This window comes from Oncorhynchus kisutch, linkage group LG28 (assembly GCF_002021735.2).
Source record: "Oncorhynchus kisutch isolate 150728-3 linkage group LG28, Okis_V2, whole genome shotgun sequence".
NCBI lineage: Eukaryota > Metazoa > Chordata > Actinopteri > Salmoniformes > Salmonidae > Oncorhynchus > Oncorhynchus kisutch.
In genome coordinates, this window is record NC_034201.2 from 1,181,972 (window position 1) to 1,198,433 (window position 16,462).

At 42.4% G+C, this 16,462-nt stretch overlaps 1 protein-coding gene and 1 pseudogene across 4 annotated transcripts; one reads left to right on the plus strand and one right to left on the minus strand.

The window, feature by feature from the left end:
* The first annotated feature begins 797 nt into the window (after window positions 1-797).
* Window positions 798-5,242, plus strand: LOC109872936 (pre-mRNA-splicing factor RBM22-like). Of its 4 annotated transcripts, none has more exons than XM_031808614.1 (11): window positions 798-902; window positions 1,249-1,302; window positions 1,433-1,516; window positions 1,763-1,895; window positions 2,065-2,165; window positions 3,243-3,415; window positions 3,610-3,810; window positions 3,947-4,111; window positions 4,317-4,408; window positions 4,639-4,764; window positions 4,956-5,242. In XM_031808614.1, exons 4-11 carry the CDS (start codon window positions 1,811-1,813, stop codon window positions 5,096-5,098), a joined length of 1,086 nt encoding a protein of 361 aa, XP_031664474.1. In that variant the 5' UTR covers window positions 798-902; window positions 1,249-1,302; window positions 1,433-1,516; window positions 1,763-1,810; the 3' UTR covers window positions 5,099-5,242. The 4 variants fall into 4 exon arrangements, with proteins under 4 accessions (XP_031664474.1, XP_020319953.2, XP_031664473.1 ...); XM_020464364.2 differs by having other exon boundaries at window positions 804-902; window positions 1,487-1,516; XM_031808613.1 differs by lacking the exon at window positions 798-902 and adding an exon at window positions 925-1,036 and having other exon boundaries at window positions 1,487-1,516.
* Window positions 5,243-11,681: 6,439 nt separating this feature from the next.
* On the minus strand, window positions 11,682-15,784 carry LOC109872733 (ADP-ribosylation factor-like protein 3; annotated as a pseudogene).
* Window positions 15,785-16,462: the final 678 nt, after the last annotated feature.

The following is a 16,462-nucleotide window of genomic DNA, read 5'->3' on the forward strand; positions in this document are numbered from 1 at the left end:
ACATGAATAAATGTATGGTTAGTGCTATCCGGGGTCCTTGGGACATCCCTGCCCTAAACCCTTAGCCTAGCCATAACCCTAACATTTACTTAAGAATTTAAAATGTCAACTTCAATGGGGTACGGATGTCCCAAGGATAAAATAATTATAGAACGCACATACTTGCATTTACTAGACACTTCTCAAAATAACTGACCAAATAGCCTACCTATACCGCAGGTCATTTAACATAATTATCCTTTGGTTTTCAGATGTAAGAAGTTCTTAAAACTCCTCACCTTAGTTACATTAATATTTATTGGTTTTAGGGCCTTTCACCTTTCTAAATCCACCCTGAATCCACCCTTCCAGTGGGATCAAAATAATCAACATTTTCGCATCAACATTTTCCTAATCACTTTCTTTGAGTTTTGAAAAACGCAACAACAACATATAATCCTGTTTAAAGGTCAGAATGGGTTACCAAATCCTTATAATAAAATATTTTTTTTAAGTTTTAAAAACCCAATTCTAACATTTAATCCTGTCTGATTACGGAAATCCGATCAGATAATTTAACAACAACAAAAAACCACATGAGAGACTGGGGGTAAATTACTTATCCCTTTCCTCAATGAGCAACCGCTATATACGCACAACCGTGCTGGTAGAAGTATTCACGTTACACATTAAAATGATCCACACATTAAAATCATCCAAATAATTGTTGTAGATGTTGTTTCGACTGTGAAATAATAGTTATACACTTTTATTAAAAGCGTGTGTGTGAACGCGTGTGCGTGTTTTTGGTCTGATCACGTGAGATGCTTTTTTTCTGCATTGCATGCTGGGAAGCAAACTTTTTGAAAATGGCGACATCTTTAGGAGCTAATATTTACAACAGACAAAATTGGGAAGACGCGGTATGTTTGAAATGACATTTTCAGTTAATCAGAATTATTTGAAAGGAACATGTAATTGTAATTCCGTGACATTGACTGTATCAATAAGCGGTGGTAGAATTGTACTAGGCAAGATAGCTAATGTTAGCTAATAGGTAACTGGCATGGAATCGCCCAATAATAACAGTGCAAATCAAATATCGTTTCTAGCTAGTTTACCAAGTCGTTGCGCTAGCAAAATAAAACATTCACAGCTACGTAGCTAAACATGTGAACATAAATTTGTTCCAGCTAACCTTAGTAAGTTTGCTAGCCGACATTAATTGTTTTGTTTCTTGCTGTAATGTACTAATCTTCCCTTGCACAGGATTTTCCTATTCTCTGCCAGACATGTCTTGGAGAGAATCCTTATATTCGAATGGTACGTTTAATCAATTGTCTTTTGGTTATTGTTCTGTAGGAGTTAACCTGTAATAATTTTATACTAAATTTCATCTGAAACCATCTCTCTTTATCTGAAACCTGTTATTTTGTTTAACATGTTCTTCTAGTTATGGTTGTTTTAAAGAAAACTCGCCCTGTATCACACTGTTTATGTTTGATAGACCAAGGAGAAATATGGCAAGGAGTGCAAGGTAAGAAATTAAGTTAATTAATTCTTAGTTGAATAATCAGTCACTGTTTACTCCTATAGCAGAGTTCTCTATGTGCAATCTAGAGACTAGCTGATGTATTTGTATGAGCTACTGCCAGGCTGGAAAGAGAGCCTGCACATACATCAGCTCTCCAACACTGGAGTTAAAGAACCATACTAAAGTACAGAGTATGAAACTGTGCAATCTAAACAGACTGACACACTGCTACCGCTGTGTCCTGCTTAGATATGTGCCAGGCCCTTCACAGTGTTCCGATGGTGTCCTGGGACCCGCATGCGATTCAAAAAGACAGAGGTGTGCCAGACGTGCAGTAAGATGAAGAATGTCTGTCAGACGTGCCTGCTGGATCTAGAGTATGGTGAGTCAACAAAGACAGTTTTTGGAACACTCATCCTCTGGCCAGGTTATGCCTGTTACCATCCAGAGAATGAACATACACATAGTTGTACGGGTATAAAACAGAGATATTGCACTCCAGACATGTTCAGGGTGGCTGTTGTCCTAATTGGCATTACTCCTTCATCTAGGCTTGCCAATACAGGTCCGAGACACTGGGCTGTCAATCAAGGACGACGTGCCAAAATCCGATGTGAACAAGGAATACTACACTCAGAACATGGAAAGAGAGGTGATGTATTTTCCCTTATTTAAGATAAAAGGTCAGTCCTAACATTAAGATCTGAGTCCCGCGAGTAAACTTCTAATTGTGTCGTTAATGTTAATGTTATCAGACAGATATACGTTTACATTCTGTCATATAACTTGGCTTGCTTCGTAAAAGGGTATGTTCATGCCAAGAAGGTTCAGATAGCACCCTTTGACCCTTCTCATTTTCCATTAGAAAGATTCCGGACAATGTTTACTCACTGATTTTAATTCCACCCAAAAATATCTGCTCTTTGGACCTCTGGTCTGAGTTGTGTACCTTCATGTCCAGGTCATTCATCATTATTTCATTCTTCATGAGGTTTCCTGTCAAATCGAACACCCTGGATTTAATTAGAGGCCGACGAATATATAGTTTCACCAATATTATCAGCCCGATACCGAGAGGAAATATCATGCTTATCTGAGTACTTGTTGAATAGGTATCCACTTTAGCAGTGAGCACTGCCAATTATTAATTTATGGGTTTGAATTGTAAGTCGAGGGCAGAGGTGATCTCCTCACAAACAATCTCTTGTATAGTAGCGGACAGCTCTTTCTGTTGTCTGGTGCTTCCCACAGTTTAAGTGTGGACGGACAGATTCTAGCTGCTGGAGCGAAATAGACCTGCTAGTTATTTCTTGTCACACAATAAATGTCCCACACCTTATTTTTTTTAGTATTGCCAAGTTTTAAGAAATTTATTAATTCATAGTAATTTGCAAAAGAAAGCCATGAAAATGCCATGTGTTTCCATGGATCCCACCGGAACCGGAAACCGATCTGAACACTTGTGACCATTCATGATGTGTCATTACTGTCACAATGTAATAATTCAACATTTGAAACCTTTGTCTTCTACAATTGCTCTTTTGGTTGACAATTTATGAGAACTTGCTGTGTAAAAATCTTGCCTTTTCATTTCCTCGGCAGATGTTGTCTAAGTTGTCTCCCCAAAAATCAGAATTGGTATCAGACCCAAAATACCAACATCGGTGGGGCTTTAGTTTTAATGGAACCAAAATGCACCCTCTTGACAGTAGCTCTTTCCTGACCGCAGATAGGGAACTCTGATGGTACACGGCCAGTGGGTCTCCTGGGTAAGGCCCCCAGCTCTAGTGACATGCTGCTGAAGCTAGCCCGCACCACACCTTACTACAAGAGGAACAGACCACATATCTGCTCCTTCTGGGTGAAGGGAGAGTGTAAGAGAGGAGAAGAGTGTCCCTACAGGTGAGCAACTGTCAACATCATGAAAACAAAGGTGCAAAGAGAGACTTGACACACATGTTAAACATCATGCAGTTGTTGACTTATGAGCCAATAGAAAAAGTAAACTTAAGGTCTGATTATGTACTTTGTCCAAGATAAGATGTTGACATATGTTTTGCTTTAACTGTCATTAACTGTGAATCACTGAACTCAAGGCATGAGAAGCCAACTGATCCTGATGATCCCCTGGCAGACCAGAACATTAAGGACCGTTACTATGGTATCAATGACCCTGTGGCTGACAAGCTGCTGAAGAGGGCCTCCACCATGCCTAGACTGGATACGCCAGAGGACAAGTCCATCAGTACGCTGTATGTGGGGGGGCTCGGAGACTCCATCACTGACTCAGAGCTCAGGTGAGTGTCTGCTCGGGAATGAATGGAGTACATTTTACTCCAAATGAAGCATATGACATTTTGTCACGTGTGCTTTGCTGAATGTTTACAATGGTTGGGTGCGGCAGTCATGCTGTAACCGCGTTCCTCCAAACAGGAACCATTTTTACCAGTTTGGGGAGATCCGGACCACCACCATCGTTCAGAGGCAGCAGTGTGCCTTCATCCAGTTTGCCACCCGTCAGGCTGCAGAGTTGGCTGCTGAGAAATCCTTCAACAAGCTCATTATCAAAGGTCGCAGACTCAACGTCAAGTGGGGCAGGTAAAGTCCCACCCTCTGATATGACAATCTCATACACTTACACCTGTGGTTTGTAATACTAGTGACAGATGACTGTGCCAGCAGGTGCCCATTCGTCTGTTGACTGATTGCTCTGTTATCATAGATATTACAAGCTGTGCGTTTTTCAACCCAGTATAAATGCCCACAGTGTGACATTAATGGATTGATATGTGTTCTGTCCCAGGTCCCAGGGAGCGCGGGGGAAGGAGGGAAGGGAGAGGGAAGGGGTGACTGAGATGGGGATGAAGCTGGAGCCGGTACCTGGACTGCCTGGAGGTGAGGGCAATTAATCACATTTATTCTATAAAGACTTTTTAACGTTAGTTGTTGTCACAAAGTGCTATACAGATACCAGGGGGAAAAAGCCTAAAACCCCAAAAAGCAAGCAATGCAGATGTAGAAGCACGACACGATAGCTATACTTTTATCTTTTAGTAGTCAAACTCTCACATTTTTACCATACACTTCAATAATGTGGTTGTCAATACTGACACTCTGTCCTGCAGCGCTACCTCCGCCACCTGCGGATGAAGACGCCCCTACCAACTATTTCAACCTGGGCCCTAACTCAGCCCCTCCTGTCATGAACATCAGTCTACCCCCACCCCCTGGCGTGGCTATGCCCCCTCCAGGTAAACAAGAGTCCCATGAATTCTTCTCCCACCCTTTCCCATACTTTCCCCCCTGTAGAGGACCACATTTGAAATAAGTGTTTTGTTATCCTGAGTCCTAATGTACTCCCATCTATCTGTATAAGACTCTTTGTTTAACCTCGAAAGCAGATCAGCAGCACTTATAACTTGTGGTGCTTCCATCCCGACAGGCTTTGGCCCACCTATGTTCCACTCGATGGACCCCATGGCGATACCCCATCCCATTGGGATGAGGCCTCCTGGCCATGTCCACTACCCCTCCCAGGATCCACAGCGCATGGGTGCACACGCCAGTCGTCACGGAGGCTCCTAGGCCCTACTGGTTATAGTGATTGCTGTTTTTAATGACATTTTGATTTAGTGTTATACCAATTCCTTACCAAATGACCAATTCATGACCAATATACAAAAATTTATATTTCAGAGGTTTAAATAGGAATATGAAGGAGCCTATATGTTGGAGCCGGTTCAGCACTTTATTTTGCTGGTCAGAACAGTGAAAAAAGAATGGTTCTGTTAAAAAATGAAACGATTGTAAAATTATTTATATCCCAACCCTTGGTTCTAACTCTGATGGCTTGTAGATTTGAAAGGAGGGAGGTTTATGTTTGCAAAATGTGCATATTGTACAAAACATTTCTTATACAAGAAAATGTCAAACTATTTCCCTCTACAAAGTGATTCTGTATATCATGCATTTTGTGCAGAATTGTCAGACGTTAAAGATGGAGTCCTCATTAGGGCAAAAAGCTCCTTTATTTATTTAGTTGTTGTTGATGAAATGGAGGTGAGCACTGTGGCAATCATTTTTATGCAATACATATTCTGCTCTATCGTGTGTGCAACAGTGTCAAAGGGGGGGGGGGGGGGGGGGGGGTGTTCATATTCTGCTCTATCGTGTGTGCAACAGTGTCAAAGGGGGGGGGGGGAGTGTTCATATTCTGCTCTATCGTGTGTGCAACAGTGTCAAAGGGGGGGGGGGGGGGAGTGTTCATATTCTGCTCTATGGTGTGTGCAACAGTGTCAAAGGGGGGGGGGGGAGTGTTCTTTGTTTGCTGTTTTTCTTTGTTGTAATATCCCAAACGGACATGGCAATTTCATCAAGTATTACAGCTTTAACGGTCTTCAGAAATTCCAATTGTTAAGACCAGATTGCTGAAGTTGTCCATGTCTGTAGAATTGTAAATGTCTATGTTTTAATAGAACTGTGAAGTGTATGGTTGTCACATTTTAGCTTCATGAATATTATCATTTGAAAAGTTATGTACATAGTTTACCAAGTTCTGTCCTTGATAAATAATTACCTGGTTTAAGGCATTCTTGATCTCATTAGTTGTGGCAGAAAAACACAGGGGAGTGAATAACATTTTCTCAAGAAACACAGTAACTATCCACTATTTGGACTCCCAGTTTATGAATGTTTAGGAAGAGTACAAATATAAGTCCTCTACAAATCATTTTGTCATCTAAATTCTAAAGCGGTCATGGTGTCACCGGTATGAAGTCTTAATTTTATCAGCGTATTGGGTGGCCCAGCCCCTGGTGGTGCAGTTGAAGTTGCGCTGGTCTCACATGCTCTCTTAGGTCAGACTAGGCTCAGCACTGGCCTACAGAAGCTCAAACCAAGGCAGGGGGAACATCCACACACTACCTGCTGTCCCTCCAAATGGCATTGGGGCCCTTACAGAAATAAATGGGTCATGGTAGCATGGTGTGAAGCCACTGCCCAAGCTGGAGCGTGTTTTTTTTCCTCCGACACGTAGGCCTACAGCCAACATTCAATGTTCCGTATGTCTTCTGTGTTCCATACAATATGACTGACTGGCTCTAACAGTGGATGACTGAATTGCAGACACTAATCATGTAGCTAGCCTCTCACTGTTTGTAACAGTGTCTGAGACTGGCACATCATACTTTTTTTCAGATCATCAACGAGGATGATTACTTCAAGAATGTGTTTGATTACTACAATCAAGTCAAAAGACATTTCTATGCCCCAGTAGATATGGAATATATAAACTATTTGTAATCAAATAGGATTGAATCCAAAGATGATCGAATTCTCGAATGAAGTGCAATGTGGCTTTCTTTTTCAGTAGCCCCCGTCATGATTCCCTCAGTGGACTGTGGTGGTTGCCACACCTTCTTGTGTCCATGCTCAGTTCCTGGACCAGCTGTTTCCTCTGCTTGGCCATGTCACTGTTGTGCCTGCATCATCCCTGTCAGTAGGATTACACCCTGCGGTCAGAGAGTATGGCAGGTAGAAACAGTCGCAGTAAGCGTGTGTGCTTATGTTATAGTCAAATCTAGAGACATTACGAGTAAATTGGTCACAGCAAAACCAGGAGGTCACTATATAGAACAGGAGTTGTTCAGTGATATCATGAGACGAACCAACAGAACACATACTCGTCTCAATGTCTTAGAATTCCAGAACGATATCCAGATATCCAACTCACTTCTTAATGTTGGTGTAAGAAACTTTTCCAAAGGCGGTGCAGTTTTCCAATCCTTTATCTGATTGCTTTTTTCTAATAAAATTGTATCTGTCGCATACACACATTGAGCAGATGTTATTGCGGGTGTAGCGAAGTGCTTGTGTTCCTACCTCCAACAGTGCAGTAATATCTAACAATTCACAACAATACACACATCTAAAAGTAAAAGATTGGAATTAAAAAAATACATAAATATTAGGACGAGCAATGTCGGAGTGTGTGCACACATACTGTGTGTATATATATATATATACACACACACACACACACACAAAGGCATAAAAAAGAAGCGTCCCTTTTTCAGGACCTTGTCTTTCAAAGATAATTAGTAAAAATCCAAATAACTTCACAGATCTTCATTGTAAAGGGTTTAAACACTGTTTCCCATGCTGAACCAAAAACAATTCATGAACATGCACCTGCAGAACGGTCAATAAGAAACTAACAGCTTACAGACGGTAGGCAATTAAGGTCAGTTATGAAAAAAATGCTCTTCACTGACGAGTCGCGGTTTTGTCTCACCAGGGGTGATGGTCGGATTCGCGTTTATCATTGAAGGAATGAGCGTTACACTGTACTCTGGAGTGGTATCGATTTGGAGGTGGAGGGTCTGTCAGGGTCTGGGGCGGTGTGCCACAGGATCATCGGACTGAGCTTGTTGTCATTGTAGGCAATCTCAATGCTGTGCGTTACAGGGAAGACATCTTCCTCCCTCATGTGGTACCCTTCCTGCAGGCTCATCCTGACATGACCCTCCAGCATGACAATGCCACCAGCCATACTGCTCGTTCTGTGCATGATTTCCTGCAAGACAATCCCATTGAGCACGTCTGAGACCTGTTGGATCAGAGGGTGAGGGCTAGGGCCATTCCACCCAGAAATGTCCAGGAACTTGAAGGTACCTTGTTGGAAGAGTGGGGTAACATCTCACAGCAACAACTGGCAAATCTGGTGCCGTCCATGAGGAGGAGATGTACTGCAGTACTTAATGCAGCTGGTGGCCACACCAGATACTGACTGTTACTTTTGATTTTGACCCCCCCTTTGTTCAGGGACACATTATTCAATTTCTGTTAGTCACATGTCTGTGGAACCTGTTCAGTTTATGTCTCAGTTGTAGAATCTTGTTATGTTCATACACATATTTAAACATGTTAAGTTTGCTGAAAATAAACGCAGTTGACAGTGAGAGGATGTTTCTTTTTTTGCTGAGTTTAAATACGCACACACACACATACAGACAGTGCCTTCGGAAAGTATTCAGACCCCTTTTTCCACATTGTGTTACGTTACAGCCTACTGAAATGTATTATAATTCCCCCCCCTCATCAATCTACACACAATACCACATAACAATGAAGCAAAAACAGGTTTTTAGACATAAAATATCACATTTACATGATTATACAGACCCTTTACTCAGTACTTTGTTGAAGCACCTTCGGCAGCTGTTACAGCATTGAGTCTTCTTGGGTATTACGCTACAAGCTTGGCACACCTGTATTTGGGGAGTTTCTCCCATTCTCTGCAGATACTCTCAAGCTCTGTCAGGTTGGATTGGGAGTGTCCCTGCGCAGCTATTCAGGTCTTTCCAGATATGTTTGATCGGTTAGGGCTCTGGCTCCAGTCTGAGGTCCTGAGAGCTCTGGTGGAGCAGATTTTCATCAAGGCTCTCTCTTCTACTTTGCGACATTCATCTTTGTCCTCAATCCTGACTAGTCTCCCAGTCCCTGCCACTGAAAAACATCCCCACAGCATTATGCTGCCACCGCAATCTTTCACCGTAGGGATGGTGCCAGGTTTCCTCCAGATGTGACGCTTAGCATTCAGGCCTACAAATTCACTCTTGGTTTCATCGGACCAGAGAATCTTGTTTCTCATTGTCTGAGAGTCCTTTTAGATGCCTTTTGGCAAACTCCAAGTGGGCTGTCATGTACCTTTTACTGAGGAGTGGCTTCCGTCTGGCCACTCTACCATTAACGCCTGATTGGTGGAGTGCTGCAGAGCTGGTTGTCCTTCTGGAAGGTTCTCCCATCTCTATAGAGGATCTCTGACTATCGGGTTCTTGGTCACCTTCCTGACCAAGGCCCTTCTCCTCCGATTGCTCAGTTTGGCCGGGTGGCCAGCTCTAGTAAGAGTCTTGGTGTTTGCAAACTTCTTCCATTTAAGAATGATGGAGGCCACTGTGTTCTTGGGGACCTTCAATGCTGCAGACATTGTTTGGTACCCTTCCCCAGACCTGTGCCTCGACACAATCCTGTCTCGGAGCTCTACAGACAATTCCTTTGACCTCATGGCTTAGTTTTTGCTCTGACATGCACTGTCAACTGTGGGACCTTATTTAGACAGGTGTGTGCCTTTCCAAATCATGTCCAATCAATTGAATTTACCACAAGTTGACATTCAAGTTTTAGAAACATCTCAAGGATGATCAATGGAAACAGGGTGCACCTGAGCTCAATTCCGAGTGTCCTAGCAAAGGGTCTTGAGTATGTCTCTTTATTCAAGGCAGAGCTTCCTTTGCTGGTGAAAGACAGGGTTCTAACAGTCGGACCACCCACTTTAGAACACAGGCTTATCTTAGTGAGTGGTCGTCAGAGTGTGCTGTACTCCTCACGGGGACTAATGAGATATGATTTAGCTGTCATCCATCCATAACCCTGATATCGACTCTGAATTGACACCATAGTCCAGGGATATTCAAGTCTTACTCTACAAGGTCTAGACTACTGCTGGTTTTCTGTTCTACCTGATCATTAGTTGCACCCACCTGTTATCCCTGGTCTAAATCAGTCCCTGATAAGAGGGGAAGAATGTGGGGGGGGGGGGGGGGGGGAGCAGTGGAACCGGCTTCGGTCCAGATTTGAATTGAATTAGCATAGTCTATAGCTATACAGATACTTCTCTTTCAGTTGTTCGCTGAGCCCTCATCGTGTGTGTGACAGGAATGTACATTTACTTGCAAGTGCATTTGACACAGCCCATGGATTGTTTTTTGTGAGTTTGCCATTCCTGGCACAGGTGTAAGGATGACAGTCCCCCACTGTGGGGCAGCACTGACTTACTGTCTGACAGCAGTGACAAACAGGAAGGGGATGGAAGAGTGCTTGCCTATTGCTGGAATTGATGGTGCAAACAAAGTATGCATACGTGAGCAGATTTTGTCAATTCAATATTTATTTTGCATCACAGTCCCAATTCAACTCGATAAACAAATAATGTATAAACAATGGAACCACACAAACTACAAACTGTATGACTTTTTCCTAAAATGTGCTCAAAAGTAAAGAGATGTTCTGCTAAACATTTTAGTGGGACTATTTTCCCATGAAATGCTCTGTCCCTTGGAGTACTTGTGCTCTTCCAGAATATTTTTTTCTTCCATAGACTTATATCAAAGAAAGTATCATTACAGAGCATTAACCCTTCAAGTGTTTTTTTTCTCTTGTTGATGGTTTCTGTTGTGACCCCCTCCTTCAATCCATTTTTCTGTGGCTGGATTTGAGAAGCCAGAAAGATCTCAAATGTTTTGGGGCATCTTCAGAGAGATGGCTTCATCTATAAAACCTGTCACCATTGCATTGGGTGTCAACATTTGTACAGAAACACACAAAAGTATGTGTCCACAAAGCAGCATTTTGGATATTCAGGGTTTAGTCAGCTTTCTTCCTATTCACAATGGTGTCGGGAATCCAGGCCGTCCTGTGAGAACAAAAAGATTACACATGACATTTAAAAAATTACATAGCAATGACAGCATATACCGGTCGTAGATGTACAGCATATTGCAGCTACAGTGTTACGCATTTCATTGGACATATAGTCAGGTGTTATGTTGGGGTCTGACCTCCTGACCTGATCCTCTAGGACAGTACTCGGGCCGATGCTAATCTGGAGCTTTACACGGCGTTCGTGTTGTGTTACGACGATGAGGCAAAGCATTTGTCTTGCCCTCCAATAGTTTGTTTAAGCTCTTCCTTTTCCCCCCTACTGAGATGTTGCCCTGACAACCCTGCTGTAAACTGTAATGACATAATCTGCTGCACACTATGTGGAACCCAGTTATAGATTCTGAAAATATCCTACTAATGATATGGTGGCTAACAGAGAATAACTTATTCTCCTGTGGGCTCCATTTATTTTACTACATGAATAGTGAGAAGAGGACGTGTTCTGGAGTACACACAGCACTCCCCTTTTACTACATGAGGAGGAACAGAACATGAACACCCACTGAGTCCACTGAATTGGCACTTGATGTTACCTTTTAATATGTCTTGTAAGTCCCGGAGGATTGTACAGTACAGTTATTTTATATTGTGATATGGTGTCCCTTTCACTTCATTGAATGGTAGCTGGGACATGATCTGTCCTATTTTCAGAGATGTTGTGGCCTACCTATACTTCCTCTCCAGAGAAAGCGGAGCAGGCCTGGACCTGCCACTCCCGGTCGCGGTACGTGTGCAGGCTCAGGCCCTCTGCAATTTCTGCTGGCAGGCGAGGCCGTGGCCAGGTCCTGCTTGTTGGCAAAGATGAGCACTGGAACCCCCTTCAGGTTTTCGTCAACGATCAGCTCTGACAGCTCCTGAGGGGTCAGCAGTGTTATTTCAGAGAGGAGCATAGTGTGTGGACTACATCTCTGTGTTGTCTGCAATTACTGGTTTGCTTTCCACTGTTATAATACAAGGCTTACTGTTAACATTAAAGTTTTACATGACAACGTTTGGAATAGAGAATGACTGCTATTTCAGTTGGACTCACCAGTCCAGTTTCTTCAACCAGCTTCTTGTCTGCACTATCTAATGAGATATATCTGGAGGAAGGAGGAGATAGGGGGGTAATTTATCATCTTGTAACACATGATTAATTCTCTATTTGGTATCTCACTTTTATTAAGATTGAAGTAAACTAATGCCCAAGCAATGAAACAGACTGTAGTCTAAACCTAACTGTAGTAAGTAGCTTCTATTTTACTCTCTGAAGCATATTACAAATACAAAGTATTCATGCCCCTTGACTTATTACACATTTTGTTGTTACAGCCTGAATTCAAAATGGTTTAAAAAAAATTATAATTAAATCTCATCTTTCTACACACAATACCCCTTAATGACAAAGTGAAAACATGTTTTTAGACATTTTCTGCAAATTAATTGAAAATGAAATACAGAAATATTACACCTCTGAGTCAATACATCTTAGACTCATTTTTGCCAGTGATTACAGCTGAAGTCTCTAAGAGCTTTGCACACCAGGATTGTACAATATTTGCCCTTTTTATTTTTTTATTCCTCAAGCTCTATCAAATTGGTTGTTGATCATTGCCATTTTCAAGTCTTGCTGTAGATTGTCATTCCGATTTAAGTCAAATCTGTAACTAGGCCACTCAGGAACATTGTATGTCCTCTTGGTAAGCAACTTGTGTTTTAGGTTATTGTCTGAAAGGTGATTGTCTCCCAGTGTCTGTTGGAAAGCAGACTGAACCTGGGTTTCCTTTAGTATTGTGCCAGTACTTAATCTTTTTATCCAAAGAAACTCCCTAGTTCTTGCCGATGACCAGCATACCCAAAACATGGTGCAGCCACCACAGTGCTTGAAAATATGAAGAGTGGTACACAGTGACGTGTTGTGTTGGATTTGCACCAGACATAACGCTTTGTATTCAGGACATAAAGTGAATTCCTTTGACACATTTTCTTTAGTATGTTATATGTTATATGTCCTTGTTGCAAACAGGATGCATGTTTTTGAATATTTTTATTCTGTACAGGCTTCCTTCTTTTCATTCTGTCATCTAGGTTAATAGTGTGGAGTAACTAAAATGGTGTGGATTCATCCTCAGTTTTCTCATACCACAACCATTAAACTCTTTAGCTGTTTTAAAATCGCCATTGGCCTCATGTTAAAATCCCTGAGTAGTTTCCTTTCTCTCTGGCAACTGAGTTAGGAAGGACGCCTGTATCCTTGTAGTTACGGTGTATTTTCTTCTTCTTCTTTTTTTAACCAATAGGTGTTCTTCTTTGCAAAGCATTGAAAAACCTACCTTGTCTTTGTGGTTGAATCTGTGTTTGAAATTCACTGCTCTTGTTATGTGACTTGTTAAGCACATTTTTACTCCTGATTTTTCTTTTTAGGCTTGCCATAGCAAAGGGGTTGAATACTTATTGACTCTAAAAGACATTCATTTGTAAAAATGTCTAAAAACATAAATCCACCTTGACATTATGGTGTATTGTGTGTAGACCAGTGACACAAAATCTAAATGGAATCCATTTTAAAATCAGGCTGTAACACAAAAAACTGTGGAATAAGTCAAAGGGTGTGAATACTGTCTGGAGCCGCTGTATAATAGGACAAAGTGAGAAATCTGCTAACACAATTTACACACCAACAAATCTGTGTTTTCCAAATATGTCTTCCAGAAGGACCGAATCTTCCTCTGTCCTCCAATGTCCCACACGTTCAGTGTCATTCCGTGAGATGTGAGACTCTTAATGTTGAAGCCCTTTGGGATCAATGGAGGTGCAGAATTTGGAGGTAACACAGTTCAGCAGAACACAGCCTTAATCTTGTAGGCTACATGTGTCCGTAAATAAGAAGCTGTTTATAACATTCTGACATTACAAGATAGACAGGACTACCTGGTATGAGGACTCCTTGCTGTCCCCAGTCCACCTGGCCGTGGTGCTGCTCCAGTTTCAACTGTTCTGCCTGCGGCTATGGAACCCTGACCTGTTCACCGGACGTGCTACCTGTCCCAGACCTGCTGTTTTCAACTCTCTAGAGACAGCAGGAGCGGTAGAGATACTCTTAATGATCGGCTATGAAAAGCCAACTGAAATTGACTCCTGAGGTGCTGACTTGCTGCACCCTCGACAACTACTGTGATTATTATTATTTGACCATGCTGGTCATTTATGAACATTTGAACATCTTGGCCATGTTCTGTTATAATCTTCACCCCGGCACAGCCAGAAGAGGACTGGCCACCCCACAGCCTGGTTCCTCTCTAGATTTCTTCCTAGGTTTTGGCCTTTCTTGGGAGTTTTTCCTAGCCACTGTGCTTCTACACTTGCATTGCTTGCTGTTTGGGGTTTTAGGCTGGGCTTATGTACAGCACATTGAGATATCAGCTGATGTACGAAGGGCTATATAAATACATTTGATTTGATGTACATTGATAATAAACCTAGACCCTCTGTTTTTAGCTAGGCCTTACAAAATGTGTGTCACACCCTCTCTGCCTTAATGGTTAAGTAATCTTCAACCCCTGGATTAAAGTCACAGCCTGGTGTCAATTCTTAGTCTAGCTAAATGTACTATTGTTAATGTGTTATTTTGTGAAAAGTCTGCATAAACCGCCTGCTTAAACAAGCACGGTCTGTGATTACTACTATGATGAACTTGAATAGACAATTGGGTTAATATGCCATTGTTTTCTCAAATGTCACCCGTTTAGAGATCCCAGAATGACTATAGCTTGGTAGAAGACATTGATATGATCAAAGATCCGTTTTTGAATCAGCAGGTTCAAAAAAGATCTGACATCCGGCTTCCATTGAGTAAGTGTCGTTCCGTGTAAGCCTTCGGGCAACAACCCGAGGAGGGAAGTGTAACATCCTGCCATGGTGGCGGGTCACAGAGTTGTCATTACAAAACTACAGTGGACCTGCTTATGTAAGTTCAGAGCATGTCAGGATTGCATCTGACCTGTGTAGGAGTAATGGTGTTGACATCCTCGGATGAAAGCTGTTATAGCAGAGTTGTTTTGCCAGCGTTGTCTAAGACCCAGAAGGACTATCCGAAGTTCCTCTTCTGTAGTTCCTTTTAATTTCTGTAGGACTGAGAAAAAAACCTGATAAAAACAAGATATAAGAGCATATGGCAAACAGACACAGAATAAAAGCAATTAGGACGTTTGTAAGAGACGACTGGGCATTTTGTTAGCTGAGATTGTGTCAAATCGTCAGTTAGTTTGATATTGAAAATGGAAAACAATTTGTCCCTGAATAACCCTTTAGGACTTGTCAAGATGTGCATTTCCATTCAACTCAAAGATCGGCAGCAGAAGGATGACCTTTTGAACTTCTCCCGGGTTGAATGATGTTCAGACGGTGGGGGAAAAGACAGGTAAGAGGGTAAATCCTCATTCTATGGTGAATCTTCAGAGGTGAGCACAGCGTTGTCCAGGTACCCAGTAAATAGGCCTAAAGGTATCTCCTCGGTACCCCTTACATCCGTTTGAAGCGTCCAGAGCCAGGGTGGGGTCGTCTCCTGCTTTTGGCCTCCCTCAGCAGCTCTCACTCAAGAGGGGGAGTAGGTAGGGGCCAGGGAAGGATTACCAGGCTACAATTAGCCCTCCCTGTTTTGCACACCTTTCCCCTGACCCCATTGGCCCCCACCCCTTCCTTGTCCTTTCTGTGCCTACCTCCATGCATTAAGGAGTTCACCTGGATCATCCTCCCCACCACCTGCCACACGGGAAGCCCAGAGCTCTTCATCTGCTGCCTTTCTCTGGTCTCTGCCCACTATCCTCCCACCCCCCCATCCTTCTCCCTCCTCCGTGTTTTCGTGTTTTCCTTACAAATCAAATCATAATTCTTCCCAACAATGAAGAGAGAAAAATAGACAAGTAATAGAAAGATAACACAAGGAATAAATACACAACGAGTAATAATAACTTTGCTATATACGCGGGGTACCCGTACTGAGTCAATGTCCAGCAGTAAGACATATTGAGGTATATACTGTATGTACATATAGGTAGATAAAGTGACTAGGCAACATGATAAATAATAAGCAGTAGCAGCAGCATATGTGATGAATCAAAATAGTGCAAAGGGGAGGTCAATGCAGATAGTCCGGGTAGCTATTTGGTAAATGTAGCAGTTTTATGGCTTGGGAGTAGAATCTGTTCAGGGTCCTGTTGGTTCCAGACTTGGTGTATCGGTACCGCTTGCTGTGTGGTAGCAGAGAGAACAGTCCATGACTTGGGTGGCTAGAGTCTTTGACAATTTTTAGGGCCTTCCTCTGACACCACCCGGTATAGAGGTCCAGGATGGCAGGGAGCTCGGCAGCAGTGATGTACTGGATCGTACGCACTACCCTCTGTAGCGCCTTGCAGTCACATGCCAAGCAGTTGCCATACCAAGCAGTGACACAGCCAGTCAAGATGCTCT